The sequence below is a fragment of the Trichoderma ghanense genome, assembly GCF_004382785.1.
Source record: "Trichoderma ghanense strain CCMA-1212 chromosome Unknown scaffold_6, whole genome shotgun sequence".
Classification (NCBI taxonomy): Eukaryota; Fungi; Ascomycota; class Sordariomycetes; order Hypocreales; family Hypocreaceae; genus Trichoderma; species Trichoderma ghanense.
In genome coordinates, this window is record NW_027395669.1 from 1,039,463 (window position 1) to 1,065,247 (window position 25,785).

At 55.5% G+C, this 25,785-nt stretch overlaps 9 protein-coding genes across 9 annotated transcripts; 3 read left to right on the forward strand and 6 right to left on the reverse strand.

Moving 5' to 3' along the window:
• Positions 1-334: 334 nt before the first annotated feature.
• On the reverse strand, positions 335-2,188 carry CCMA1212_005949 (Rab proteins geranylgeranyltransferase component A; the record flags this gene model as incomplete). Its single annotated transcript, XM_073703193.1, has 3 exons — positions 335-684; positions 896-1,992; positions 2,115-2,188. 3 exons carry the CDS (start codon positions 2,186-2,188, stop codon positions 335-337), a joined length of 1,521 nt encoding a protein of 506 aa, XP_073558331.1.
• Positions 2,189-2,773: 585 nt separating this feature from the next.
• Positions 2,774-3,790, reverse strand: CCMA1212_005950 (Exosome complex component rrp43; the record flags this gene model as incomplete). The annotated part of the gene is made up of 1 exon (XM_073703194.1): positions 2,774-3,790. The coding sequence occupies one exon, from the start codon at positions 3,788-3,790 to the stop codon at positions 2,774-2,776; it is 1,017 nt and encodes a 338-aa protein (XP_073558576.1).
• Positions 3,791-6,206: 2,416 nt separating this feature from the next.
• On the forward strand, positions 6,207-8,678 carry CCMA1212_005951 (Ferric/cupric reductase transmembrane component 7; the record flags this gene model as incomplete). Its single annotated transcript, XM_073703195.1, has 1 exon — positions 6,207-8,678. One exon carries the CDS (start codon positions 6,207-6,209, stop codon positions 8,676-8,678), a length of 2,472 nt encoding a protein of 823 aa, XP_073558575.1.
• A 1,169-nt stretch (positions 8,679-9,847) lies between these two features.
• Positions 9,848-10,408, forward strand: CCMA1212_005952 (uncharacterized protein; the record flags this gene model as incomplete). Its single annotated transcript, XM_073703196.1, has 3 exons — positions 9,848-10,044; positions 10,120-10,256; positions 10,323-10,408. The coding sequence occupies 3 exons, from the start codon at positions 9,848-9,850 to the stop codon at positions 10,406-10,408; spliced, it is 420 nt and encodes a 139-aa protein (XP_073558501.1).
• Positions 10,409-10,636: 228 nt separating this feature from the next.
• On the reverse strand, positions 10,637-11,197 carry CCMA1212_005953 (Molybdopterin synthase catalytic subunit; the record flags this gene model as incomplete). Its single annotated transcript, XM_073703197.1, has 2 exons — positions 10,637-10,986; positions 11,047-11,197. 2 exons carry the CDS (start codon positions 11,195-11,197, stop codon positions 10,637-10,639), a joined length of 501 nt encoding a protein of 166 aa, XP_073558577.1.
• A 760-nt stretch (positions 11,198-11,957) lies between these two features.
• On the forward strand, positions 11,958-14,704 carry CCMA1212_005954 (RNA-binding protein 5; the record flags this gene model as incomplete). Its single annotated transcript, XM_073703198.1, has 5 exons — positions 11,958-12,437; positions 12,516-12,591; positions 12,652-12,851; positions 12,908-12,968; positions 13,035-14,704. 5 exons carry the CDS (start codon positions 11,958-11,960, stop codon positions 14,702-14,704), a joined length of 2,487 nt encoding a protein of 828 aa, XP_073558579.1.
• A 618-nt stretch (positions 14,705-15,322) lies between these two features.
• Positions 15,323-16,902, reverse strand: CCMA1212_005955 (putative aspartic-type endopeptidase opsB; the record flags this gene model as incomplete). The annotated part of the gene is made up of 2 exons (XM_073703199.1): positions 15,323-16,494; positions 16,572-16,902. The coding sequence occupies 2 exons, from the start codon at positions 16,900-16,902 to the stop codon at positions 15,323-15,325; spliced, it is 1,503 nt and encodes a 500-aa protein (XP_073558578.1).
• Positions 16,903-18,901: 1,999 nt separating this feature from the next.
• Positions 18,902-20,231, reverse strand: CCMA1212_005956 (Acyl-coenzyme A thioesterase 8; the record flags this gene model as incomplete). The annotated part of the gene is made up of 3 exons (XM_073703200.1): positions 20,048-20,231; positions 19,023-19,931; positions 18,902-18,952 (listed from the first exon to the last, which is right to left on the reverse strand). Exons 1-3 carry the CDS (start codon positions 20,195-20,197, stop codon positions 18,902-18,904), a joined length of 1,110 nt encoding a protein of 369 aa, XP_073558581.1. The 5' UTR covers positions 20,198-20,231.
• A 1,125-nt stretch (positions 20,232-21,356) lies between these two features.
• Positions 21,357-25,346, reverse strand: CCMA1212_005957 (uncharacterized protein; the record flags this gene model as incomplete). Its single annotated transcript, XM_073703201.1, has 3 exons — positions 21,357-22,568; positions 22,635-25,140; positions 25,327-25,346. The coding sequence occupies 3 exons, from the start codon at positions 25,344-25,346 to the stop codon at positions 21,357-21,359; spliced, it is 3,738 nt and encodes a 1,245-aa protein (XP_073558580.1).
• Positions 25,347-25,785: the final 439 nt, after the last annotated feature.

The following is a 25,785-nucleotide window of genomic DNA, read 5'->3' on the forward strand; positions in this document are numbered from 1 at the left end:
TATGAGAAGTCGGCAACTTACTCCAGACGGCGGGGCTGGACTTGATCTCCTTGATATTTCACTTATTTTTCTCTCTCTTCTAATGATGCGACTTCCAGTGGTCGCAAGGATTTTCACAGATCTGAGGGCAATATGGGAATATGGACGGAAATCCGGAGGATTGTTGCAGATTACTTTCAGACTCAAGATGCGAACAGTACGGCGGCGGACGAATATGGTCTCGAGCAGGGGGTTGCAGAAGGATTAGGAGGAGCCAGTCACTCAGATGACCGTCACAAGAAATAGGGCCTTTCATGGAGATATAATCGTTACTCTGATGCAATTTCTTATCTATTTAATTATCAAGCTCATCTTCTGCATCGGCACCTTCTCTGTCTGTGAATATCATGTATTCTGCAGCCTCCTCATCCGTGACGTCAGGCATGACCAGTTCCCAAGCTTTCCGCACGGGATCTAATACGGAATCGTTAAAGGCAAGGTCCAAAGGTAGCGACGAAAACACGGCAGACTGCCCATCGACATCTACAGATGGGGTGTCATAGCCTATCTGTTCATAATACAGTTGGTAGAGTGACTTGGGAGACTCCTGGCCTTCCACTACCAGCGATGCCAGCAGAGACGAGAGCGCCTTTTCAAGAAGGGCTTGAGCATTTGGGCTTGCGAGAGCGCTGAGATAGAGTACGCCTGTGATCAGATAGAGCATTAGCAAACTATCGCTTGTAAACGTAATGAAGAAGATAGTAAAGGGCTAATGAAAGTGTGTGTGTATCAGGTTGTCAGAGGAAGTTATCGTCAATGGGATTCAGCCAATGTAGATAAGTATTCGTTTTCGGTTTTATCATCATAACACACAGAAAATGAAGGCAGGAGTGGGAAAAGAACTGAGGAAACTTACATTGTCCACGAGGGCATTCGCCCGTGTCACTCGAATGAGCCATGGCGTAGATGGGATACTCCGTTGACACGCCATCCTCGCCAAGTCGCGTCCCAGCGGGAATGGCAACCACGGCGACGGCCGGTGTCGGACCCTCAGACACGGCCTCAAAGAGCGAGGCCAGATCTGAGTTGACAATGGCCGTGAGCCTGCTCAGGCGGCGGCTTTCGCGCGCCGGCTGACCCAGCCCTTTGACAAGGGTTCTTGACTTGACGGGCATGTCGTTGGAAAGGACAATGTCCAGGGCTCCTTCGGGCATTTCGGCCGTGGAAGAGGCTTTCTGGACGTCCTTGATGCCAACGCCGAGCATGTAGACGGCGCCGCCGACGGCACCGGCTCGGCAGCCCACTTGGGCAATCTCAGAGAGGCCGCCCCATTTGGGATACACGGCCGCGAATCCAGGGCCAAAGACGCCCATGGACGTGATGTGGCGGTGGATAGCGGCCAGGCCAGCCTCTGTTGTGATGTTGCCGTCAAGGCTGAGGGTCAGGGTGACGACGTAGGCCTGCAAGTCGGCATCGAGCTTGAACTCAGCCGCGAGGAAACTCGCCAGCGAGTCGCCCGCGTGCGGCTTCCAAACGTCCGTCTGCGGCTCGGATGTGTAGTCCAGCACAAACTTGAGGAACTTCATAAGCCCCCGCTTCGCCTTGACGGAGATTATCGTGTTGGCAAAGACGTCTTCCCGGGTAGACGGTATGCGGCTGAGGCTGGGGGTGGAGGAGGAGGAGGCTGCAGATGAGGGCTGGAAGACGTAGAACGAGCCGACGGCGAGGAACTCGAGCTGCCGAAAGGCTTTTGAGGACACGAGCTTGGCGAGCAGCTCCGACCGCGTGTGGATCAGCTGAGGAGCCAGGGCGAGGCTGTATCCTCTCGGCGACAAGCTCTCGGCGCCCTCGGAGCGAGTCACCTTTGCAGATGCAAAGACGCCATCGCCGTCGCCGGACTTCCGCCTCGCCGCCCACTCGTCGACCTCTTGCAGGCTCAGGACAGCCTCGGCCTCGCCATAGTACTCGTTGGGATCGACGTGGAGGATGTTCTTGCCAGATCGCGACAGGGCACTTTTTTTCACGAGACACGAGAGCTGGTCAGTCAGTCTTTTTTTTTTGCCAGGCAGATAAGGAAAAAAAGAGGCACAGGCACAAGGCAGGCCAGGCCAGGCCGAATGGAATCCGAAGCTTACAGGGCGAGAAGGGATTGCTGGAGCCCCGTGCCGCTGATCACTACATCCCACTTTGTGTCTGAGAGGGATTCCATTGGTTCTGCTGGAGGGGGAGATGATGGAAGGAAGAAAAGGAAGAAGAAGAAGAAGAGAAGAGATCGAGACGAAGAAAAAATAGCACCGTTTGTCGCGAGGGCTTGAAAGCTGCTGGAGGCTCAAGCGAAGTGGGGAGGTCTGGATTAGCTAAGTCGGGTGGCCTGTGCGTGCTCTAAATTGTGTGAGCTTCTCAATTTTCCGAGCTTTTTTTTTTTTCCTTCTCTTCTCTTTTTCCTCTTCTCTCTTTAACATAGTAACCGCTTGTCGAATTTCTCACGTTATGTCTTGTGTGCTTCATGTACGTGGCATCGCGGGTTTCTTCGACTTGAGCGGTAGAGAGAGTCGTCGGCCGGTATCTACTGCCCTAGAATAAAGTCTGAAAGGGTGGTTCGAATGGTTGACACATGCCCGTTTTGATGCATGAGGTATATTTTACTTGATGTCATGATTTACCAGATCCCGCACCCCTATTTCCTCGTACAAAGTATGCAGTTTTCCCCCACAACTGGAACTGCTGGACCCATGGGAGATGCCGGAGTGATTTGCAAATACTTGAACAATCGTGGTATTATGATAAACTAGATTCAAAGCCGAGTGCCAGTGATTGCTAATGCAAAGTCCTCCCACCGCTTACTCGCCCAGTCGAGGAAGTCCTTGGACCCGAGCAGCTTTGCCGTCATGGCCGTGCCTCCGTGCTTCGAGATGGACAAGATTCTCCTTGAGCCGCCTGCGCAATCAACGACAATCGTGACCGTCTCGTTACATAATGACTCCTCGAGGGTATCTGGGTCAGCCAGCAGCCAGAACTTGCCATCCGGAGCCTGGTCTTTCGTCTCATTGCCCGTGAAGATGACCGCCGTGCAGGCAATCGGTATGCTTCCCACCGTGAGAGGTCTGGGGTCTTTCCTAGAGCACAAGATCATTTCTCGGTCTGGGTCGTAGCGAGCATGGGGCAGCTTGGTGTCGCGTAGAGCGGCCACGGTAGCAGCCCAGGCCGCATCAAACGGGTTGCCATCAAAGGAGATGAAGAAGATGTCGATGTAGAGCACCCAGTAGGCTGCCACGTATGGCTCCCCATCCTGTTCCTCCATAACCTCCTCTTCGTCACCTGGGATCGGAATCGCAGGCTCGGCCGATCGCTTATGCCATATCCGCAGGTCCTCGGCGCGCAGCAGTTTGGAGCTGTGTAGAAGAGAGTAGATTCTGGTGCTCAGTGTTTGAGCGAGCGTTGTAGGCGGGCCGCCGGGCAAGAACTGCGGTGCAGATCCGGTGGCCAGTTCGATATTCGGAACCAACAGGTCGTAGTCGGATAGTTCTGTCTGTGTGTTGGATGCGCGATAGTTGGGGATGTGCTCTGTCAGGATTGTTTCACCCCGGATGCCGCAGATGACGGTTGTGTCTCCCGTTCGCACCAGAGCGCTTCCGTGGGCATGTGATAGGCTCGACAGGTTCACCGTCGGTTTCCGAACTTCGAATGGGGCGCGGCCATTGCTTCGCGTCGGCGCGGCAGAGTCGCTGGAGGGTTCGAGGTTTGCGAGGAGATATGGATGAGGAGAGAGCTTGGCAAAGGTAGAGCGAGAGAGGCCCGCTTCGGCTGCCATTGTGGCGGTTGCTCGGGGATAGTTGCTTCGATTTGAGTACGATAGAGGCCGATGCAAAATTAGAACATGGAAGTGCGGGTTGAGCAAAGCGTATCAAGTTTGTCGAATGTTATTGCGAATTATTCTTTGCGTCGCCGTGCCCAAGCAACAAGTTGGGAAAGAAAACTTGAGCTCTCAGCCTTGCGGGTGGGGAAGCTGTGTTGAGCTACGACCAATGAGCTCTGGGTGGATCACAAGGCTGAGCGACGGAGTTCCGCCTCTGCTTGCCAAGGAAAAGGGCCTGGAAACTTGGACCTTGACAGATATAAACCACAGGGGCATGAATCAATGCCGTCGTTGCCGTTCACCTTTACTCTGTCATTGCATTGAGCCAGTGCTTCGATTGATATCTAATCGACGCGTTTCTCCAGATACGGCTCATCTTCAATCGACAGAGCCGCCTTTGATCAAAGCTGTTCATCCATATAATTTGGCGACCGATTGTTCTTGCTACACGTGATATGCCTGCAACGCTGCCGTGACCAGATGGCGGAGTCTCTACAGATTGCAGATGCAAGAAGAGCGCTTTGATGATTTTACAATGAACCAAGTTTGTACAACCGCGCAGGCAAGGCTGCTGGGGGAAGCATTAGCCGAAAGCTGATCCAAACCCCGGGCCACAAGCCGCAAACAGCTGAAGGGACGCCACGGCCTGCAAGAGAACCATCGAAATCAATCCCATCCCACGCGATCAGCCAGGACTGATTTCCAGTGGTTATTCACAGTGCTCCTCACCGTGAGATTACCAGCATCTTGGCGGGCTCTCCTCCGTCCCTCATTTGCTCGGACCGCCGCCCAACCGTCGAGCCAACCCGCGAATCACACGCCTTGTTTTGCCGCCCATGTCCAAGACACTCAAAGTCCCCCCAGTGCCGCCCGTCGAATCACAGTGCAGAGCGCATATGGTGCACTAGATGGACTTGTTAGATCCGTCACCAACAGCCCCCAACCGTCGTCTCTTGACTTGCGCGAACGGCCCTCGATTGGGAGCTGCTGCAGCTCTTGAGTGGCCCAATGCAGAAGCCAGAGCTTGCCACCGTCTGCACTAGAGCTCACGCACGATGACCCTTGTATTCTAGGCAGGTAATCAACAACATGAACGGAGGTGTCTCCTCTGGCTTGACGAGTTTGGGATTCTACTCTTTCGCCTGGACGACGCCGTTGCTGCCACCTATGGAGCCGTTGTCAGCAAAAGCTGGAGACGCCAGACACCAACAACCGGATCACCGGCTGCCTGCCCTTGTTGTGCATGTCCGAGGGACAAAGGACATGAATCGAGTCTCTCGCTAATTAGCTCGTGCAGTCGGCAGGCCAAAAAGACCCTTGCTCGTCGTCCATCAACCGTCTGCCGAGCGAGATACAGCACTGCAAATCCAAAAGCAACCCGCCCCGCCCGCTAGCAACCTCGAGATATCGCCATTCCCTGGTTGGAGGCACGCCAAGGCTGGACTGCGGCACGTTGACCTGCATGCCGCCGGTTCATCACGTCGCCTGTCACACTGGGCCGCGCCAATTCGTCCCTCGGCGTGCGCAATTCCCCGGATGCGCAACCCCCGGGCCTCGAGCGGCCAATCTCGCGGCCTGGCCAGCCGCTGGGGGGTTCCTGGTGCTTCCCATCAACCGTTGGGTTCACACCAATTTGTGCTACCTTTGCCTGCCTTTGTCGATGTTGGCCGGGCGCTGTTCTGGATCAGGTCAAAGAATCGTCGCGACCACGATTCCAGCTTCCCCGCCCGCATGGGAGTTGTGCATGTCGACAACGCCTGATGGTCGTTCGTATCGACAGTGTACGAGTATCCCGCGCTTGTCACCCAGTCTTCCGCAGCCGTCCCTGGTCCATCGTCCCTTGTGCATCGTGGGTGTGATCCACCGGCTTAAACATCCCTGTATCACTCGCTCCGTACCGACTGCAGGGAGTCAAGGGAAGCTGTACGAGGACATGCTTCATGTCTGTGCTTTATATCCTCACGGGCCGCCGCATTTCGCCCCCCCCACCGCTCATCAGTTGTTGATCAAGCTTCGCCATCCCACTGCCCGGCTCCTTCGTTTAACCAGTGGCCGTGAATCTGTCGAGAAGTCTGGTACTCCTCGTTATGACTCCGGAGCGCGCTGCTGCTTCATCGGCACTCACTTCATAGCAGCAGGTCCTCCTGATCGGCGGGCTGTAAGCGCTCTGGCTGCAATGCGATAGACGCATCCATTCGCTGTCCTTGGCCCAGGTTGAAACTGCAGGCTATTCCATTACTTACGTCTTGCGCAAGTCGGGGGTTACCTCGCAGTACCACGCCCACACTCTCACTTGTTGTGCTTCGTGCCTCATCCGCCTCGTCTGCTCAGGCGCGGCTGAAGCAGCTGAATTCGATTTCGACTGGTCGTCATGGCGCCCAGTATGCAGGAGGAGCTGGCTACCCAAGCCACGCGAAGCGTTTCCGACGTCGTCAAGCGGTTGCTGATTCCCTTGACTCCCACGAGCCCGCCGGGCCTTGTCCAGGCGGACACAGTTGACCCGTGGTCCAAAGCCGGCAAGTATGCGCTCGGCTGGACCTATTTCGCAGCAGCGGTCTCGGGCTGTGTCATCTTGGTCCGCGTCTGGCACTTCTGGCAGGACAAGATCCGGCAAGCCATTTACAAACAACAAGTCGAGACGCACTATCGAGACACATACAATGTCGACGCCAACTTCGTCCAGGCGGCCATTCGCACCGGGACGGCTCAGGAGTTCTTCCCCGACGGCGACCCCATGGGCGAAAAGTTCCGTCCGAAAGCGCACTTCTCGTCCATCGGCTTCGTCAACGACACATTGGCCCTGTTTCGATGGGTCTTCTATCGATCTGTGCCTGACATTGTCATCAGGAAGCATCGATTTACCTTCTCCTCGCTTGCGGTTCTAGCCACGTCGTTTCTCGCCCTCGCCTTTGTCACCATATATACCTTCCTCCAACAACCGCTCTACTGGGAGAGCATTCGCTTTGGAGCGCCACCCGTGGCCATCAGGGCTGGCATGCTCTCTGTGGCGTTGACGCCCTGGATTGTTGCGACGAGCATGAAGGCGAACATCCTGACCATGCTGCTCGGCATTGGGCCAGAGCGACTCAATGTCTTCCACCGATGGCTCAGCTACCTTTCTTTATTCCTATCACTGGTTCACATGATTCCCTTTTACGTGCAGCCCGTCTGGGAGGATGGTGGCATGTCAGTCTGGGCCTCGACTTTTCCCTCTTCGAGAGGCATCATCTACGGCACGGGAATCGCCTGTATCGTTCCGCTGATTTGGCTTTGCGTGGCCTCACTGCCCTGGATCCGAAGGGTCGCCTACGAACTGTTTGTCATCTTCCACGTCCCGGTCGGCATCCTTTACGTTGGCATGCTGTTTTGGCATACGAACAACAAACTCCTCACCTGGGACTACCTCTACGTCACCGTGGCCATCTGGGCCGTCTGCAACATCATGCGGCTATTCAAACTCAACTGGACCTGGCCTGGGCGACTATCCTTTATGGTTGGTGATGAGGCTGCGATCACGTTAATGGCCGAGAATGCCATCAAAGTCACCATTCCCACGCAGATGCGATGGAAGCCTGGCCAATACGTATATCTCCGAATTCCCGGCATCTCATTGTTCGACAACCATCCGTTCACCATTTCATCCCTATGCAGCGAAGACTTCCCTTCTGAATACGGGGAGAACTATCGGGACTGCATTCTCTTGTTCAAGGCCTACGGCGGGTTTACCCGCAAGGTTCTGGACACTGCCATTGAGAAAGGTCCTTTCCATACATACCGCGCATTTCTAGATGGCCCGTACGGCGGCATGAGGCGCGATCTGGCTGCCTTTGACACGTGCATCCTCATTGCCGGCGGAAGCGGCATCACGTCACTGATATCCCAGCTTCTCAACCTGGTCAAGCGAATGCGTGATGGAAAGGCCATCACCAGAAAGGTTGTCGTCGTTTGGGCAATGAAGAAAATTGAGGACATGGACTGGTTCAAGGAAGAGCTGCGCATCTGTCGTGAATCAGCACCTCCGGAGAGCGTCCGCTGCAGGTTCTTTGTCACCTCAGCGGTGCGGAACCGGCCAGGGCAGCAAATGACGGCGCCCATCAACGGGAACAGCGCGCGAGCCTTGAGTCACAAGTTGCACGATAAGCTGGACGGCTTTGTGGCAGGCATTGCCTCGAAGCGCAACTCGGCCCTCATCCATGCCGAGGCGCAGGGTGATCCGGACCGAGAGCGCGAGCTTCGAGCCGAGAACGAGGACCGTATTACGGCCCTTCCGCAGCAAAAGTATTTGCAACCTCATCAATACCCACCACCTCCGCCTCGCTTTCCGTCTCGCGAGTCCACCATGACAGACATGTCTGAAAATGGATTGGGCAATCTCAACGAGAATGGCTATCCCGAGGATAAGAAGGGGGAAGATGCGCCACCGCAGGAGCAGGAGCCTGTCCCCATCATGGTTCCCGAACTTGCACATTTGTACAACGCTGGCGTCCCTGCTGGGGCACCTGCCGGCTTTGGCCAGCAGGCTGGGTTCGACTTTGGGTTCCCCCAGACTCCCACCGAGTTCCAGAAGAACCTGATGCGATCAGCGTTCCCCGTGCCGCACCAAATCGAGGACGGTTGGACTGTCACGTACGGCCGGCCCCATCTGGGACACATGCTCAAGGAATGGGCCACGGGCGGGCCCGAGGGCAGAGGGATCCTGGGCCGAAGGACAGCCGTGTTTGTCTGCGGGCCCCCGGGCATGAGGGTGGGCGTGGCCAACACGGTGGCGAAGCTGCAGGCGGAGATTTGGGGCGACGACGAGCTGGAGGAGATCTTCCTGCACACTGAAAACTATGCTCTCTAGAGAGGGGCATGGGCTGGAGTGAGTGCGCGTACTTACTTGTATGGGAAGAACTGTAATGATGATGACGGTGAGGGGGGTGGAGGATCATGATTGATGTATATTTGTTCCACGTTACGAACTGGCTGTCATGGCCTCGAGATACCACATGTACATAGCAGCATGCACATACCTAGTACCTATTTTCGTTATATCCTCAATTTACCAGCGTCCAAGCAACCATTTACCTGCATACAATACAGCTACCCTCCACACACATCTGACTCTGACTGCAAACAAGGGCATCGGAGCATGGACCACGGGCAGTCAGGTCGCAGGCGGAGACGGCAATACTAGAAGCACGAAGCCACTCTGGCCCGCCGACGGGCCTTTGCGGCAAACAGACTGGCGCAATCCAGAGATCTGCGGTGCAAGTGGCTGGATGAGGGCATTTTCACCCGACAAGGCGAGATTTATTTCGATGCTTATTTGCGTATGGCTCTCCATAGAAAATGATGGTCTGCAAGGTACCTAGACTTGGTATCGTCGGGGAGAACGGACAAGGCTTCTTGAGAGTCTCAGTACCTACCTACTAGTAGAGGCAGAGCATGTTCGCTTGCACTTACACGGGCATCATTAAAAAAAAAACCATGAAGCCAGTCAAAGTCACGATTCCCCCCCCGGGATTTCCTGCGTGACGCAAGACATCTTTCCAAATTTCCAAGTACCTGGTCTGCTCTTTTTTTTTTTGTTTTTTTTGTTTTTTTTTTTTTTTCCTAAGCTGCGCAGATGATCATCCAGAACCTTGATGGCAATGGAAGCCCGCCGATTAGAGTCCGGCCTGGGTGCCAAACGGACTTGATTGTACCTTCCACGCACCTTGATGGTTCGCTGGTGCCTTTAATAATGGCGGCTCCTTTGAACAATCTTTGTATAAAGGGCAGAGATAACCTGGGTAACCTAAAAGACAAACAACAAATCCATTGCAGAACCTCTTTATTATTTCCCGAGCCTTCAAGATTAGTATTTTGTGTCTCAACGTATAGTCCTCCTCGAAATATATTTAGAAAGGCCTATTGCAGCAGACGAGATCCCTCACATCCCTACCTACCTAAGGTACATCGACCAGTGTCATCAACACATTCGCTCTGCGAAAACAGCGAGAAAAAGACAGGAAAGAACAAGAACACATCATGTGCGACGCGGACGAGATGACGATCAAGAAGATGGAGAAGGGATGGGCGATTGCGACGCGGTGCTCGGAGGAGCGGCTGCGGAGGGTCCACGGCTGGGACGAGGAGCAGCTCGGGGAGGCGGTCCGTCGGGGGCTGGTGCTGCTGGAGACGGTGTGCGTGTTTGTGCATGGGTGCATCAAGTCGGGGCAGTTCAAGTATGTTCTTCAACTCGGCGTCTCTGCGGGTGAGGCAAGGTTGGGATCTGGCTGACTTGGATGACGATTGTCAAGACTGCCGGTCGAGTTCTGGAAGATCTTGCATTTCGAGTACGGCATCGTTGTTTATCCTTCGGCGCTGACGGAGTGCATGGCGCCGTCGGGCTTGGGGACGAGCCAGACGTTTGCGGAGATTTACAGCTCACATATTGGTCAGTCTTCTCTCCATATCGTTTCCGCCCGGCATTACACGTACTGATATGGAGAGAGAAAAATAGTCATGCTGTGGGAGCGCGATTCCGATTGTCCGCCTCGGTGTCCGTTTGAGTTTCTCACAGAACCCTTGCCGCTATACGAGCAATGAGAGAAGATTAATGATACCAACTTGTACGCGGTTTTACTTCGTTTTCGGGGTGTTTCTGGGGGGGGTTTTTTAACGAGGAATAGCGAAATGGAATTATACTTGGCCTTGTTTGACTTGGAAAGACAGCGTTGCAAAAAAAAAGAAAGACGCGATATACAAGAAATAGAGAAATTACAGAACCCAACCTAAAAAAGCAGCAGCAGCAGCGTTGAACATGCAAAATCATCATCATGAATCCACCCTCTGTCCGACGGCCCCATCCCGATTCGCCCTCCAGACGCCCCCCTCGCCCTCAAACTCCTCCCTCTTCCAGACCTCGACCCGCGCCTTGCACGCCTCGAGGGCCTCCTCGCCGGCCCTCCACGCGGCCTGCCTGTGCGGCGACGAGACGGCGATGAGGATGCTCTCCTGGCCGATGGGCACCGTGCCCAGGCGGTGGATCATGGAGATGCCCTGCAGGCCGTGCTTGGCCTGGACGTCCTTGCAGATGGAGAGCATGGTGCGGAGGGCGAGCTTGCTGTAGGCTGTGTATTGGAGTTCCTTGACTGGCTTTCCGGCGAAGCTGTCTCTTGTTGTTCCTGTGGTTGCAATGATTTAGCTTTTAACAAGTCGTCGTCATGATGGGTTGGGACTCGAACCTGCAAATAAGACGATGGCGCCGGCTGAGGGGCTGCGGACTTTGTCTATTGCTTGTTGGATGTCGAGATGGTCGTGGGTGAGGGCGACGTGGCAGTTTTGGTCTGAGAGGTGCCAGATGGTGTTTGTATCGTCATCTTTTGTGTCTGTCATGGCTGTGTAGGCTTTTGAGGGTTGTGAATGCTGGAGTGAGATGCTCACTGAAGAGCTGAGACAACTATCCGTATCCGATGCAGAGATGGACTAATTAGAGGATCAGAAGAGGAACATGCATATGAAGTAAATATGGGGAAAATATTGGGACAAGAAGAGATGATCATTCAACAAAACTTGGCTATATCATGAGGTATATGATGAAGGAGAAGAGGATGGATAATGCCGTCTGCGATGCTTTGGAGTGGCGTCAAAGAGGTACTTGTCCCGCAGCAGCAATTGCGCCGGGATCTGCGTACCTCCGTGTAAGCCCCCTCTTCACAGCTGGCTGAGTCAGCCATCAGCTCTTTTAACTACCTACTTACTTACCTTTCTGGAACTTTTTCCTGCATGTCGCAACATCCCACCTTTGCGCCAATCTCTTTGTCCTCTTCCCGCCTATTGACGAAGCTATCGCCAACCTCTCCCGCTCTTTTTTTTTTTCACTTCCTTTTCTTGTCCGCATTCACTCCTCCTCCTATCCATCATCGTCTGCACCTGACTGGCCTCTGTCGTTATGCGCGACGACCATCACGCACGATCCCCAGACCGGGGCCGACGTCGCGAAGCCAACCGCGACTCCCGCCATCCACCGAGAGACTTCCACCACGACGACTACCAACCATCGCGGCAGGGTAAAGACACGGCCCGCGCATCCATGGAAGTCTGAGAGGCCCAATGTTCTCTCGGCTCCAGCTCCAGGAGCCTGTTGAAAAAAAAAATGGCTGATGAATTGAGCTTGACGGCTAACTTGCCCACGGGACAACGAGGCTATTCACAGTCTCCTTCCAGGGACGACGGCATGTACGCCAACGCGTGGGACCGGCGCGATCATCGCCCCCGGCCGCCTCGCCAGTCTCCTCCCTTTGGCGCCGATCGAGCGCCAGACTATCAAGACGCTCATGACGCGCGCCCCAGGCCGAGGCCGAGTCTGAGCCCTCCTGACTGGAGTCGTGACAACCAGGGCAGAATGTATAACGATGACTATCACCGTGGACGCCACGACCAGGCCAGAGACAACGACTATGCTGCCTCCTCATACCGTAGCAGGAGATACTCGTCGCGATCACCGCCCCCAGATTATTACAGCAGGAGTCGTTCCCGCAGCCCCCCAAGAGAGGGCGGCCGATTAGGAGACGCTGGGCTGCCTAGTGATACTGTTATTTTTGAAGGGCTGCCCGTCAGGGTGGACGGAGTCGAGGTCAGTATTGCATGGAGTGGCAGATCTGGAGAAAGCGCTTAGGGAGAACTGTGTTTCTGACGAGAGCTTTACATCCAGCTACGAGAGAGCATTATCCGCGACTGCATTTCTGAGGACTATTCAGTCGTCGACGTTCGGTTGACGTATGCCAAAGGTCTGTGTGCTCTGAGAACGGTCTTCTTGCCTAGCAACCTCTTACTGACACCTGGCAAAGGAAAACGACGAGCCTTCATCCAGTTCGAGGACGTTGACCATGCAACTGCCTTTGTCAATGAACATTTCCCAAGGGTCCACTTCACACTTCCTTACACGACTGATGAGGTCCCCGATGGCAAGTGCAGTGCTTTCATTCACTTTGCCCATCGCAGAGCGGACGGAGATACGCGCGCCGGCGGCCAATGGATATGCCAACCCGTAAGTACTTTTTGATACCGTCTGACGGAGTGGAACGACAACTGACATGCACGCAGTGCGGCTTTGATAACTACTCTTCTCGCGCAAAGTGCAAACGCTGTGGCTCGTCGCCTTTATGTACGTCCAAGTCATTCTTTGATTTGACCCTAGCTCTCGCGGCTGATAACTTACTCTTACTTGTAGCCTCTGCGATGCAGGTCAGCTTGAATCCCGCTGCTGACGCCGCCGATACGCCTACCCAGATCTTGGTAGTGTATCCTCTGATGGCCTACGTTACCGAGGAAATGTTTGCCGCCGACATGAAGCGTTTGGAGCTTGCCAAGCCCGATTCAGCCAGCCAGAAGCTGGCGCCGGGCTCGAAGCTTCAGTCAACCGCTCCAGCCGATCGCGCTGCCCGGACTGGCGCACGCCCAGGGTCACTCCATCGCGTATTCTTGATGCGCGACTCCGTTACGGATGAGTCGGTCAAATACGGCTTCGCGGAATTTTGGACTTTGCAGGATGCCATGGATGCCATGGCGAAAATCAAGCTTCTGCCATCCTTCAGCGTTGCGGCCTCTCCCGTCTCCGTGTCTCACATTCATCTGGGAGTCTTTGTTCCGGAGGAACGCGAGGTCACGCCCGAGATGGAGAGATTCTCCTTCAGCCCACTCTTCAATCCGAGTCTCCGCGTCCGATATCGCGATTTACGAGCCTACCCCAGCCAGAAGATCTTGGCGCCTGAACCGCCAGGAAGTGCCAGCGCAGACGGAGAACAGAAGGGAGGCGACCAGGGCGGTAACAACAAGAAGCCGAAGAAGAGAAAGGCAGATGATCCCTTGAGTGCTGCTGCCAAAAAGGCGGTGCCTGCCATGGCTGGCCATATGGCGCTGTGGCAGAAGAAGCACGAGGAGATTCACACGAATGAGTCTGGCACGACGGTTGCTAAGCAGCTGCCTGTCAAAGACTCGAAGGAAGCACCCATCAAATTTGCATTTCCCGGGGCATCCACGCAGGCCTTGGGCGCTCAAGCAAACTCAACATCACTCCCAGTTCAACCAGCGCAGCCAGCACCTCCCGCACCCTCTTCCGCACCGCCACCACTGCCTCCTCCAGAGAAGCAGAACGGCGACAAGATGCCTGCAGCCAAGCCTGACGTGCAAACCAAAGACGAAAAGCCAATCACTCCATATGCGGACCGAGAAAAGCTTCAGTGTCTTCTTTGCATGCGCAAGTTCAAGTCCCTTGACGAGCTGAGTCGTCATGGAAACTCGCAGCTTCATGGGGAGAAGCTGCAAGACGAGCAGGCAATCAAGAGCGCGCTCGAGCGGTTGAGCAAACGAGGCATCCCACTACCTACACGAACCGAAGGCGACGACGATGCTTCCAACGCCAACGCCGCAGCACCCCAATATCGCGACAGAGCCAAGGAACGCCGTGAGCAGTGGAACCAGCCAAAGAAGCCCCTTCCCGTCTTCGCAGACAAGAGCGCTTCAGGACCTCAGAAGGATCAGGGCAAGGCCAAGGCTCCAGCGCAAGAAAAAGCCCCCGCGCCATCAAAGGGCGCGGGAATGCTCGCCAAGATGGGCTGGACGTCTGGCAGCGGCCTGGGCGCGAACGCCGAGGGGCGCACCGATAGCATCGTCACACACGTGTATCGGCAGGGCGTGGGGTTGGGCGCCGAGGGCGCGAATCTGGGCAGCGCGCAGGCGTTGGGCGAGAGCAGGACGGTCAACAACCGGAAGGACTACGTCGATGCCGTCAACGAGCGGGCGAGGGAGCGCTTTTTCAGCGAGTTTGGCGATAAGAAGGACGGCCTGCAGAACGGGGAAGACAGGGACGAGGACAAGGACGAGGATTCGAAAAAGACGTGAAGATTATATTCGATTCGGTTATGGGGGATTTGGACGGATTGTGTTTTATGGCGACATGCATGCATCGTGGCTTTCAGAGACTCGAATACAAACACACATTTGGGATAAGGTCTCTACGACGGCTGTTGCTTTCTCATCTCGTCAAAGGATTCTCTCTCCAATCATTGTCTTTTTGCATCCGAGAACGTGCGTCGACCTTACGCCAACTTCAAAATCCCAAGACTCTGGTGCACTCTAAGCCAATGGTTGGTTGAGGGCCATGTACGCAAAACATTGGAGGATCTGTCTACATCTAAAAACTACGAGAAGTCAATGCCAACGGATATGTGCAGTTGCTACGCTTCGTCAATCCTTGCTTGTGCCATTGAAAATCCACTCGATATATCTGAGGTTATATAGGCCTTTGTATATTACCATGCATGTAACCAAAATGAAGAGAAACCCATCATCGCTGCTGCTGCATGTTCCCTAGGAAAGCTGGTCACTCTACACTATATCTCGTCTTTATAAAATATTCGCCGTAAATTGTGAACCCAAACATTGCCTCACCATCTCGCCAAACACAGCTAGACATCTTTGTGAAAGTAAACGATCATTATCATGATGGATATAGGTCCTCTATAGCGCACTCATCATCATGGAAATAGCCATGAACAAGGTGCCAGCCAGAGTGATGGAAAAAGTGGGATGAATGGAAGCACCGGCAGAATCTAAGTGAGTGTCAGAATGGCTAGAGTCTCTAGTAATTGTGGGAGGGATTAAATTACCTGAATCATCCGACGAGCTGTCAGAGTCGTCAGAGTCGTCGGAGTCGTCGCCCGTGGAAGCAGGGCCCGGAATGGTCTTGGAGCCCGCCTTGAACTCGACAATGGAGCTGGTGGTCGAGTTGAGGGTCGCCTGGGCAATGCCAATCTGTTTGTTCTGCAGGTCGTAGACGACGTAGGCGGAGCGCAAGAAGGTGTCGCCCAGCAAGACAAACTCGTCAGACTCGATGCCATAGGTCTTGGTCGAGCTCATGCCGAAGGTGCACACTCCGCTCCACCCGTCGAAAAACTTGCTCAAGGTGGGATCCGAAAGGATTTGGTCTGAAGCCGCGGCGAGGTTGTTCAGGACCATTTCGTCAATGGGCACCTTGATCGTCTTGCCGTCGAATTTGAAGTTGAAGCTGGCATCCTTGGTGTTTGCTTTGGCGCAGTCGACAAACGGAATGGGAAGTCCCTGGATGTTGAGGACGCCGTACTTGTCAAAGATTTCCTGCACGACAGCATCTGGGAGCAGAGTGATTGTTGAGCCAGAGTCGAGAATGGCCTTGGCGCTGACGTCGGGGGTATCAAGGCCGGACGCCGAGAAGCCATCCAAGTTGACGCTGTACATGACAATATCCTGGGTCTTGGCAATGGACGGCGGCAGTGACTGAAGGGGCAGAGTGGCGAGGCCGCCGTGGAACTTGTCGGTATCAACACCGCCAAAGAGAAGGATGCCCTGGCTGGTTTGCAAGTCGTTGAGGTAGAGGCTGAATGCCGGAACGGGAATGACCTTTTGGGACACCAGGTTCTCGACGACGGTGGGATACTTGGTATCGGAAGCTTCGTTCTCCCGGAATCCCAAGCCCAGGATGCCTGTGCCACGGACTGACTGCAGGGCTAGGCCAAGCTGCTGGCCCGTGATGCTCGCGTTGTTGATGGTGACGGTGTCCTTGAAGTAGTTGCCTCGTATCCTGCGACCATCAAGGTAGGTGATGTCGAAGACTTCAGTGCTCGACTTATAGGAGCTACTCCTCCTTGGGTTGACTACAATGGCGGAAAAGATTAGCTGTGCGACCGGGAGGCCAGAAGTGATGTGGAATTGATGAGAAGATGCGACCTACATTGTCTGAAACAATACTCCCCAACAGACTGCTGAGTATACTCGTCTGTGCAGAGGTCTGCAGTGACGGAGTTGACCCAGGTATCACTGCTGCCGGTGTCGAGCAGGAAACTCAGCTTCTGGGGAGGCGTGCCAACGCTGAACTGGGCATAGTAGCCACCTCCAGTGAGGTTGTTGATGGCGTCAAGGCTCACACTGCCATCGCGACGGAGCAGTGATGGGGCGAAGTCAGGGTTGAGGTTTCGCTTCTCAAAGGGGACGGTAACGACGCCTGCAGAAACTGTGGCCGCGGCAAAGAAGCCCGCCAGCGAGATGTACTGAGCGGAGCGCATTGTGGATGCAAATGGAGTGGAAAGAAGGAGAGGTCGAGCCCAACGTTGTGGTGATGGCTGAGAAATATGTCCCAGCAGGCAGAAGCAGGCAGAGCAAAGTAACACGCCGTCGTCAGCTGCCTTTGGTGAAGGAGGCTCAAGTCGCGGTCAGACAAGAGACGACACGCAAATCGATTGCGGCTGCTCCAGCATTTTTAAGCATAGATTTAGAACGCTGCGGCGACTGCCTGAAGGAGCTGAACGACCATCATCTCACTACTCGTCGCCTCATCCCTGCCACTGCATGCGGCTAAGACGACTCGGGGTTGGGAAGCCATGCCCGGAGACCCAGCAGCCAGCAACCCCATGCTGCTTGTCCGTCCATTCGGGGTGACACACGAAAGGTGGCCCCATGAGTCTATCTGATCTTTTCCGTGCGAAGACAATAGAGCGCCGGATGTGTGAGAGACATGGACACAACATAGGCCCCTTGTGGGATCGGGCCGGGCATCAGAGGTATCAGAAAGCGCTGTAGCTTTGCGTCCATGATTTGACCCTGAAGGGCTGGCGGGCCACGAGCCAAGAAGTGTTTGTGCCGTATAACCTGTCAGGTGCAGGTTGGGCAACCTAAGAGGAGCGTCGATGGAATTTGCCTGCTGGATTGCTACTCTACTGTCAGCGTGAATAGCTGCGGTCAGGGTGATGGGGGCATGCCGGCTGCGGCTTGGCTCGTACCTCGATAGTTGGAGCAGCGTCGCATGGCTGCCATCCTTGGGGCTCTTTTCGAATCCTTCTGGAGCTGAAGCGCCACCCGTCGATCTAGAGGCGGCCCATGTTGTAGGCGCAATTTGCAAAAGAGCCAATGGACGAGATCCCGCCTGGCGGTTATTGGCTTAGGGTCTTGCTTCGCTGCGCCACAACCCCGGTGCCAAGCAAGCCAAGCCAGGAACACTTTTCCCTTTCCAAGCCGTTGACGGTGAGTCAGTGCGTAGGTAGTGATCCGAGCTTGTGTCTGTTGGCGATGTTGTTTCCGTGCATCTCCCGTGTGGGGATTGTCGATTGAAGCAGAAGAAATGAGGCGGTCCAGCAACAAACAATGAATAAGAGAGATCAACGGTACATACCTCTTCAAGAGTTGAAAGCGTCACGGGAGGCAAATGTTGGGGCTTGATGAAGAGGAGACGAAGAAACAGTTTGGTGTTGTGATTGCTCTTGCCCCAGGTGAGGTAAGGTACTTGTTGGTGTCGGAATGCAGCATTCCGTACCTTCCCAGCTTCCAGGGACACACAACGTGCTGTCGGTACTTTGTACATCCCACCTCTACTAAGACACCACGATAGGTATGAATTTAATGCCCTCTTCACGTCACCTCTTCTTGAGGAAATTTGAGGCTGGTTGTTCACATGATGGCATTGAAAATCAGAAGCATCCCTTCTTCATTCGGTTGCTATTTTTGAAACAGGTAGACAGCTTCTTGGCTCTGCTAGCGGGGTGGACGCTTGTGCCGAAGGAGCGTGGCTGCGGCTGAGATTCTGCCTTGTTTGCGTCCAGTAGGGGGGAGGAGACTTGAGACTATCACATGTCGGCTTTCGGCAATGCGACTATGAGCCTGATTGTCTTGGAATGGACGTTTGAGGCGGATATTGATTTGCTACGTGTTGAACGCTAAGTAAAGCAGACGTCCAGCAGGGAGGACGAGTGGAGATGTATAGATGGTTGGAGAGGTTCAGTGAGTGTGAAAACCGATGAAGCATCGAAGAGGACAGACGAGTAAAGACAGAAGTGTCAAAGACACCCTCTTGTACAATGCATTGGAACAAGCATCGTGTCCAAATCGTGGTCTTACTCTAGACTCGAACGGTAAGTGTGATAACGAACAGTAACTTGTTATATGCAAACGGCAGCTATCAATCACAAACTCAAACAGCCGCTATATAATTAGAGATCCATATCGGCGGAACTCAGGTATCGTCTCCGTGTAACAAGTAAAACACGTCTAAGTCGTTCCCTTGTCGTCCATTCACAGCTTGGCCCCCCTTTCCGTCTCGTCCTGCTGCAGTCTCACCACGCCCTATGTTCACGTCGTCAGTCAACTCATCAAACAACCATCAGGAGAAGGAGACCAAAAGAAGAGAGCTCACCTCCTGCATACAACTCGCCAGCAACGTCCCATCCTGCGCATAGATCCTCTGCATCACCACCCCCCTCCCGTCCCCGCTCCACGGACTCTCCATCTCCGAAAACATCCACTCGTCCGCCCTCACCCTCTTGGGCTCGTGAAAGTAAATGCTATGGTCAAGACTAACCATCATGCCCATCCGCGGCCTGCCAACCCAGTCCTCGAGCCGCCCGCCCATGCCCTCAAACTCGAGAAACTCGCGCACCCGCCGCAGCTCCGCCTCGGGCAGCGCCGCCACCTCCTCCGGCGTCATGCCCAGCCGCCACAGCCGGTGAATCCGGGCCACCGTCCCGACAAAGTACTTGTCCGACATGTATGCCAGCGCGTTGAGGTGCGCCTGGTGGCCCCCCGACGCCGAGATCTTGCCCTTGCAGCGGTGCCACTGCCGCGCCTTCATCTGGTCCGGCCTCGCGTCCGGGTCCCGCACCCGCAGCATCTCGATCCGCCGGCTCAGGAACGGATCACCCCCTCCTTGGCCGCCGTCGCTACGGGCAACGGCCTCGGCGGCGTCCCAGCTCGCGTCCGGCATCTCCACGCCCTCGGGCAGCGCCGCCGCGTGCCGGATCTGCCTCGCCCCGCCGCTGCCCTCGCGCACGAAGCTGACCGTCGTCGTGAAGATGCACCGCCCCTTCTGCCGCGCCTGCACCGTCCGCGTCGCAAACGACCGCCCGTCGCGCACCCGCTCGACGTGGTACATGATGGGGATCGTCGCCGAGCCCGCCAGCAGAAAGTAGCAGTGGCACGAGTGCACCAGGAAGTCGTCGCGCACCGTCATCTGCGCCGCCGCCAGGCTCTGCGCGATGACGGCGCCTCCGTAGACGCCGCGCGCGCCCTGGGGGAGCCATAGTGGGCGCGTGTTGGTGAAGATGTCCTGCGGTAGGTGCCATCAAATCTTTAGCCGGTGTTTTCCATGTGTCGTGATGGCTTCAACGTAGAGCATCCTCTGGGTGGATGGATAGAGAAGTGATTGATGGCTTGTCTGCTTACCTCGCCCAGCACCGCCAGCGGCGTCACCTCGACCGTGTGCTCAATGGGCGCCTTGTTCGGGTCCGGCTCTGGAGGCCTGAGCAGCGTCGTCCGCTTGTCCAGCACCTTTTCTGTGCCCTCCACCTTGGGTTCTGTATCACGGCCGCTCATGTTGTGTGGTGGCCCCTCTGTTGTCTTGGCCTGACTGTGTCGATATTCTCAAAGCCTCCTAAAAAGGCATCCCACAATGACTGTTGACAGCTCGAGGAGAAGCTTTGCAACAGTTGAAACCTATACTCGTAGAATAAATTGAAAAAGAAAGGGAAAACAAGTCCAGCGTCCCCGGCATCGAGTCAAGCACATCGGATCAGGGGTCTCACTTGACGTAAGGTAAGGTAGAGAGGCTCAGAAATGCCTCGGCTCAGCCCTGCCGAAGCTAACATGAATCCACCGGACTGTCCGTCTCCATTCAGCTCCGGCACCTGAAAAGAAAAAGCACGATCCATCCAATTATTCAACGGCATTGCACGGGCCAAATTGACTTTCGAAAATCTCTCTGTGTCGTCGGTAGTACGGCTATTCCAAGCCACTAAGATGGCAATCTTGGATCAAATCTCACTCTCTAGGACCAACCACCTTTGCTTGCTTATGCTGGACTATGCACTGTACTTTGCTAGGTAGACTTTCCGTTCCTGGCCTGATCACGATCGGTACGTCAAGGCGCACCACTTCATCGTTATGAGAGCATCAGCACTCTGAATTGCCGAGGCTCGCCTCCATTCTTTTGCTTCGGCGGCCCGCCCGTTGATCCACGCCAACAAAGGGGGGCAAAACACATAATTGCAGTTAGATGATGATTCCTGGCTTTGAGATTAATATGAAGAAGTATTTCAACCAACTCGGAATTGCTACGGCGGAAAAGCCCCGTCATGTTCATTGACCCTCAAATAGCAAATCACACCTCAGACACGCATGTGAAAAGCGACGTCTGAGTCAGCAAGTAACCAGTTGCATTGCCTATTCGCCCATCTTCAAACTTGCGACGATTACGTCCAGGGCATATGCAGAAGAGCGAGTTCAACAATTGATCAAGGCCGATGGATAGAAGAGAATCGTTTCAGTGTAGTACTAATATTGCATACGAGCTAACTAACTCCCCATATCATTCCATCTTGCCTCTCTTGTCTTCATCTCTCAGTGAGTATCGCACAAGACACCAGCAATAACACCCATCTCAACTCCTCTCAGATCTAGTGCAAAACAGATACAATTACATTTTGTCCTTTTCCATCTCTCACTCCTCCATCTTTGACCAAAGCTCATCCGTCACTCACATGTTCTCAGAAGGTACATCATCGAATATAGGCTCCAGCCCTTCCCACGCTGCCGCATAATCGCCATCGGGTCCAGCCTTTTCTCGCTGCGTCCAGTACTTGCCGTTGAACTGCCAGTACTCCTCGCCCGTGATTTCGCACCTCGCCTTGGTGAACCACGCGGGGACAAACTCCTCCCCAGCGCTCTCGCGCGCTCGCCGTCGGGCTCGCTGGTTCTCCTCCAGCCGGCTCTTCTCCGTTGCCGCAAAGTCGTACTCGCCCTCCTCCATGGCCCGCTGGTCTGGCCGCAGACGTGAATCAGTGGGTGCAATCCACGCCCTCAAATTATCGTCAATGTGGTTAAACGTCAGCACGAACGGCGTCAGGTTGAAGGGGATGCCCGCCGGTCTCTCGTTGGCTTGCCAGATCAGATACGCTCGGTTGGGGTCCGCGATGCTGCCTCGATGGACAATGTCCTTGTTCTTGGTCGAGGGCTCGTCAACGGCAGCCTCGTAGCCGGGGGTCAGGCGGGCATAGAGCCTCGAGTTCCACCGTCCGCCGAGGCTGACCCGCACCTGGCCCGAGGCATCCACAATCTTGCCGACGATCTGATACGCGCTCGAAGCCTTCCAACCCCGGGCCTTGAACTCAACGTGAGCCACTTCTCCCGTGGTCCAGTTCTTGATCTCCATGGGGCCGTAGTTGTCCACCGTGGGGTTGCCAGTGATGATGCCAATGACCGAGGATGTCACCTTCTTCCATGTGTACAGTTCCTCCTTGCCACCGGCGGTAGGTCGGAGCCTGAGGAACCACGTGCCGAGGGGGTTGATGTCAAACGACTTGCCGTAGAACTTGGACTTGACATGCGATTCGCCCCAGTATGTCCAGTTTGGCGACTCAGCCCACGCGGCACCAATCGGCGGGTGGTGGCTGACCTGCTCAATGAAGAAGCGGTAGTTCTTGTCTGGGCGAACGTACTCGAAGGTTTCGCCGAGCAGCGGGTTGAAAGGCTTGGCCACGCGGCCAATCGTGGACGCGTACTCGCTGGCAGCGAACGCCGCCACGTACATGAGTCTTTCGATCGAGTCTGAGCGTTCGGCTGCGAGGTCGAGAAGGTCCGCGTATTCCATGTCCTCGCCGCAACGGTACAGCAGAGACGTTGGCTCGTTGAACGAAACGGGCAACGTCATCCTTGTCATATCCTTGCCAATCATGGACTTGAGAATGCCCTGCCACCAGTCGTTAGCTCATGCGAACGCTTCAGTCAGCGTCAGACGAGAGATTATTCGACTTACCCAGAGAGAAATCTTTGGCCGATCATCATTCTCCATCTTGAGCTTGTGGCGGATACCGTTTTCGTATCCCCTGAAGGAGCTACTGATGTCGATGCCCGAGATGACCACGTCCTTCTTGTCTTGCTTGGTGTCGCTGGGAGGGAGCTCCGTCACTTCGACGTCGCCCGAGTCGATGGCATCAAAGAACTCGTCTTCCACGCCAGACTCGCTGTCAGACAACTCGGCCATCTGCGCGAGAGCCGTCTGCTTTCGAGCAAGCGTACGACTCGTGGCCTTGACAATGGCAGCGGCCTCCTCGACCTCTTCCTGAACCTTCTCCATCGTCGGCGTGACGCTGGCAGACGGCAAGCCGCCGCCTTCCATGACCTCGCGCAGCGCCTTCTTTGCCAGCTTGCGCTTCATCTCTGACTCACCAACGCGAGCCTCGAGGATTTCCTGCTCACGAGCCACCTGCGCCATGCTCTCCTCCCACATCCGTCGCATGTTCGACTCGCGATCAAGCCGGTACTGCCAAAAGGCGTCCCGGTCCTTGGAGATCCGGAGCAGGTCGCCAACAAGGGCCGTCAAGCTTCGGATGGCAGCGTCATATGTGGAGAGCGCCTGTGCCACCTTTGCATCCGACAGCGTTGTAGCAGGACTACGAGAGAGCTCTCCCATGAGCGCCGAGTGGACGCTTGCCATGGTTTCGAGTTGCAGTTTCGCCGATTGCGCCGTAATGTTGAGAGCGTCTTTGGTTGCCTGAGGCTCCTCACGGCCACTCGTCTCCTCGCCATAGTCGTCTTCGTCGTCTCCATCACCAGCTATGGTTCCAGGGCCAGCAGCGTGCTCGTGGGAATGTATGGCCTCGACCTCTGTATAAGTATCCACAAAATCCTCCTCTTCTACACTGCCTATGCTTGTTGCGGTCACGTCTGACTTCTTGACAGAGAGTATGGGCCGCGCCTGCAACTGCGTGCTGATCCGCCTCAGATCCGTCGTGCTCGTGTTCTCGCTGTGGGAGTCCTGGAGGGAGAGTGTTCCGCTCTGGTCGGCTTTCGCGATTCGAAGAAGCTCCGCGTTGCGAGCCGCTTGGCGCTCTTCCTCCCTGGCTTGATCTTTAGTCCACTGGATGGAGTTGTTGAGGGCCCAGAACCATCGCTTGGCCTCGACCTCGTGATTCGCCTTGAGCGTATACTTGACGGACGACTTGCCGATGATCTCAAACTTTGTCTTCTCATCCGGGCTCATGTGAAGCTGAGCAATCTTCATGTTGATGGCGCCGCGGCATGCCGAGCCGGCATCATCTTGGTGCTTGTAGTAGCTGAGCACGCCATCCTCGAGTACAAACCAGCGCAGCTGGTAGCCCTTGCGATAGTTGGTCCACTTCTTCAAGTAGCCCTTCATCTCGCGGGCCTCGCGGCCTGCCAAGGGATCGATGGGCCCTCCGGCAACAACGCTCTGCGAGGCCGCATGTCCCAAGACTGCCTTCTCTTGGATACCCCTCTGCGCCGCCACAGCAGCTGGTGACTTCTTCAAAATGGCCTTGACGTTGTCGTCGTTGGTGATTGACTGGGGCAGCTTGCCTTTGCGATCGCGACGGAAGGGATCGGCGCCGTGGAGCAACAGCACCTGGATGAGCTGAATGTCTTTCTTCTTGGCCGCCTCGTGTAGCAGCGTGCCTCCGGCCTGCGCAACAACTGGGTCGCACACGAACTCGGTGCTGTTAATGTCCAGCATCGTCTTGAGCCGCTGCTCCTCCAGCACCTGGGCAAGGGTATCATAGTCGTTTTTGGCAATGAGGTCCTGGATCTGCTGCACTTTGGCGTCCGTGAAGAGGGAGCGCGAAAGCTGAAGCAGCTGGAAGATTTCGGGCGTCCGCGCCAGGTCGATGGGCAGCTTCCCTTGGCTGTTTGCGATGGCATCGTTGATGTCCTTCTGCTCCAGCAGCAGCTTGACTGCCTGCGTCCGGCCGTGCATGGCGGCAATGTGCAGCGGCGTGTTGCCATCCTTGTCTCGAGAGTTGACGTCGAGGCTGCCAAGGCCGTCGGAGAGAACATATTCGATGACAGGGAACTCGGCACATTGCATGGCCAGGTGAAGTATGGTGGTGTCCTCCAGCGCGCCAGCACTGGCCCCGCCAAGCGACGAGATGCTCGCACGTGGGACGCCGTCGGCCGTCTCTCGAATGGCCTTTGAGATGGACGCCGTGTCCCCGCTTCTCAGGGCCTCGACAACCCTGAACTTGCGAACCGACTGCTCGAGGCTGCCGGTCTTGACGTCCGAGGTAGGGGAGGATTTTACGCTCGCGGCGGCCTGGTTATTGGAAGGCGTCCTGCTCAGGATGACCGACGGCGTCGACAGTCGCGAGCTGTGGCTGCGGGCAGCTGAGGTCGCAGCTTTCGGAGGAGATGCATGGCTGGCCGTGGCCGATAGTCGGCCGTCTTCGGATCCTGATTCGTCTTCGCGAGTGTCTTTTCGGCGCAGCAGCGACAGCGCCGCGGCGGACTTGGACCGCTTGTGGTGGTTGCTGTAGCCACATCGCGAGTTAGCCAACTCACCCCCCATCTTATCAATCAATTGTAGGCAGCGCAGCCCCCAGACGACGAGACTGAACAAAGAGACAACGGCGCGGAGGTGAGGACGATGGGCACATCAAGTCGCTGCAGACAGCCGGGCGAGGAAAAGCTTTGAAACCAGAGCACGATCGACGTACCTCTCGCCCACGTCCGACATGCTGGGCTACATGCAATTGTCTCGCTCGTGTTTCGCTTCGCGGGTTCGTGGGTTCGTTCGAGTTGCGAGGTGCAGGCTGAAGGCAGCCCCCAGCCGCCAACGCAGAGTCGCTATCTATTCCAGGCAGCAAAAAAATGGCAGCTAGAAAAGGGGCTCGGTATCAGTTTTGCGTGACTGCAAAGAGCGCGTCTCCAGCAAAGGAGTGCTTGCGAATTGAAGGAGCAAAGTCTGGGAGCGAGGCAGCGTGGAGATTGGGGTGGAGAGAGCAAGTGGCATTTGAGAGATGATGCTGCAGGGGTGGCTGAGTTCGCAAGCTCCCGTCGACTCCAGCGCTTCAGGCATCCGGGCGTGCTATCATAGGCTCGCTCACAGCACTAACAGCACTGCGAAAAATGGACCGAACAAAGAGGAGCCCTGAAGCCTGAAGCGCTAAGGCTGG